The 3,035-nt window shown below is 57.0% G+C and overlaps 1 protein-coding gene across 1 annotated transcript; it reads left to right on the top strand.

The window, feature by feature from the left end:
* The first annotated feature begins 423 nt into the window (after positions 1 to 423).
* Positions 424 to 1,356, top strand: LOC141727821 (olfactory receptor 14J1-like). The gene has a single exon (XM_074534109.1). The coding sequence runs from the start codon at positions 424 to 426 to the stop codon at positions 1,354 to 1,356; it is 933 nt and encodes a 310-aa protein (XP_074390210.1).
* The last annotated feature ends 1,679 nt before the right edge of the window (positions 1,357 to 3,035 follow it).

The following is a 3,035-nucleotide window of genomic DNA, read 5'->3' as shown; positions in this document are numbered from 1 at the left end:
TCTCTCAGTTCAGGTTGAGAAAAAAAACCCAAATTCTTTCAGATGTTGATAAACCATGCAGTGACATAAATCTTTCCAGGACCCCTTAGAGGCAGCATTAGTGTTGCTTTTCCAGTCTTCTCAGGGTTGCTCTGATTTTGCCATCAGAGCCTGCAAAGCCAGAGATGCTCCTGGGCAGTGCCAGAGCTGGGAGGGGTCTGAAGAGGAGAGCTGAGCCCCCAGGGCTGGGCTGGGCTCTGGCAGCACTGGCAGGGCCCAGCCCTGGGCACAAGGAAGCAGCTGCTGGCAGGGACAGCTCCAGGCAGCAGAGCCCTGGGCAGGGAGAAGGGGGAAAGTGCCCCCAGGCTCTGCTGCCCCAGTCCTCTCCAAACCCAATTATTTCATGGTTACTTTTTTAAAGATCCCCTTGCCAAGGCATAGTAAATGTCCAACAGCAGCTTCATCAGCCACTTTCTCCTGCTGGCATTGGCAGACACACGGCAGCTGCAGCTCCTGCACTTCTGCCTCTTGCTGGGCATCTCCCTGGCTGCCCTCCTGGGCAATGGCCTCATCATCAGCGCCGTAGCCTGCGGCCACCACCTGCACACGCCCATGTTCTTCTTCCTGCTCAACCTGGCCCTCAGCGACCTGGGCTCCATCTGCACCACTGTCCCCAAAGCCATGCACAATTCCCTCTGGGACACCAGGAACATCTCCTACACTGGATGTGCTGCACAGGTCTTCTTCTTTATGTTCTTCATCTCAGCAGAGCATTTCCTCCTGACCGTGATGTGCTACGACCGCTACGTGTCCATCTGCAAACCCCTGCACTACGGGACCCTCCTGGGCAGCAGAGCTTGTGCCCACATGGCAGCAGCTGCCTGGGCCAGTGCCTTTCTCAATGCTCTGCTGCATACAGCCAATACATTTTCCCTGCCCCTGTGCCATGGCAATGCCCTGGGCCAGTTCTTCTGTGAAATCCCCCAGATTCTCAAGCTCTCCTGCTCACACTCAAACCTCAGGGAACTGGGACTTCTTGCTGTTGGTGCCTATTTAAGTTTTGTCTGTTTTGTGTTTATGGTTTTCTCCTATGTGCAGATCTTCGGGGCCGTGCTGAGGATCCCCTCTGAGCAGGGACGGCACAAAGCCTTTTCCACCTGCCTCCCTCACCTGGCCGTGGTCTCCCTGTTCCTCAGCACTGCCACATTTGCCTACCTGAAGCCCCCCTCCATCTCCTCCCCATCCCTGGATCTGGCCCTGTCATTTCTGTACTCAGTGGTGCCTCCAGTCCTGAACCCCCTCATCTACAGCCTGAGGAACCAGGAGCTCAAGGCTGCAATGTGGCGACTGATGACTGGATGGTTTCAGGAACATTAAACTGCTGGCTAATTTATGCACAGTGCTTGTAATAAAACTAATCTTTGATACTTCTTGTTGGTTTCCTTCTGGAGGTTCTCTTTCTTTCTTTGAATTTTTTCAAATTGTCTACAAAGAAATGCCATTTTTATACCATTTCTCATTTTGTTTCTCTACTCCTTCACTGTAACCACAGACTGTGTCAATGAGGGGCTGCACTCTCAGTGGCTTTAAAGGAACTAAAGGATCTTCCAGCCGAGTTTTCTGCAGAGATGCCCTTTTGTTGCCCTCTGTGGAAGTGCAGCAGCAATGTCTGTGTGCAGAGCTGGGGCAGATCAGGGCTGGCCCAGCAGCTGTGCCCAGCAGCAGCAGCACTTGGTGTTGCCAGTGCTGCTGCCGTGGCCCTGCCCCACTGCCTTGGTGGCCCTGGTGTTGCTGCAGGGCCTGAGTGCTCTCAGGGCCGGGCACAGCCCTGGGGGTGGCAGTGCCGGGGCTGCAGCAGGGACAGGCCACGGGCACTGCTGGGGAGCGCTGACGCCTCAGCCCAGGGCCTGGGGGCTCCAGCCTCCTTGCCCAGGCTCTCTCAAGAACACACCCAGGCCAATGCTCAGCACAGAAAAGCCCCTTGAGCAGCCCCAGGCTGGCCGTGGGCAGGCTGGGGGCAAACAGCATGGCTGGGGCTCTGCAAGGGCCCTGGGGCAGACGGGAAGGAGCAGCAGAGCAGGGGCTGATCCATCCCCAGTGCGCTGCACAGCCCAGGGCAGCATCCCAGAGCGCCCTCATGGAGCTGCCAACAACATCCCCCCTCTGCAGCCCTGGCCTCTCCCCCAGCTCACACAGGTGCCCCATCCTTGCAGGCACAGACATGGCAGCACTGGCTCAGGAGTCCCTGTTTGCATTGCACACAGCAGGCAGGAGCACCCCCATGCTGTTGGTGTGGGGACATGAACCTGAGGGAGCACAAATGCCATCAGCCCCTGGGGCCAGCAAGGGCTGGGGGACACCAGCCCTACCACTCAGCTTTGTCCTGGCCTCTGCAGTCAGCCAGAAAGTTTGTTCCCATCAGCTGGGAGTTTCCTGTCCCACTGCAGACGCTGTTGCTCAGAGCCAGGGCTGCGTGGCAGCCACCCCTAAACTGCCCTTAGCATTTCTTTTGCTTCATCTTTGCTTTCTGTATTCTTCCTGATTCCAGTTTCTTACTATTGCCCATCCCTGTTCCCTCCCCTGCAAACAGCCCATCTCTGTTTTCCCTTTGCTCTCTGGCCCCACTCCCCATTGCAGTTCCTGACTTGGCACCATGGGAACGTCTCTAGCTGAGCAGAATCATCCTACAAGTGCTGCAGGAATCGTCTGCAGGCTCCTGCAGTGCCTGGTGCTGCTCCCTTGCCAGAGGCACCCCAGGCCAGGGGGGCACATCTGGGCTGCTCTGTCTGGCTCTGGGACTCTGTGTTCTGGGCAATGAGGAGGAGCTGCAGAGGCTCTGCAGGACTGACAGGATGGGCTTTGGGGCTGGCAGGAGAAGCCGAGGGACCTGGGCTGCTGGAGCTTCTCAAGAGGAGGCCCAGGGCTCATTGTGCAACTGCTCCAAGGGTGGTTCCAGAGAATCCCAGAATCAGCAGGGTTGGGAAAGACCTTGGAGATCATCAAGTTTAACCTGTGCCCTGGCACTGCCTTTTGTCCTCTGAGCCTCCTCCTCTCCA

This window comes from Zonotrichia albicollis, unplaced genomic scaffold (assembly GCF_047830755.1).
Source record: "Zonotrichia albicollis isolate bZonAlb1 unplaced genomic scaffold, bZonAlb1.hap1 Scaffold_254, whole genome shotgun sequence".
NCBI lineage: Eukaryota > Metazoa > Chordata > Aves > Passeriformes > Passerellidae > Zonotrichia > Zonotrichia albicollis.
This window is presented reverse-complemented; position numbering and strand designations above follow the sequence as displayed.

Excerpts from the sequence above, each read along its gene's own strand:
- LOC141727821 (XM_074534109.1), top strand. The coding sequence starts at position 424 with ATGTCCAACAGCAGCTTCATCAGCCACTTTCTCCTGCTGGCATTGGCA.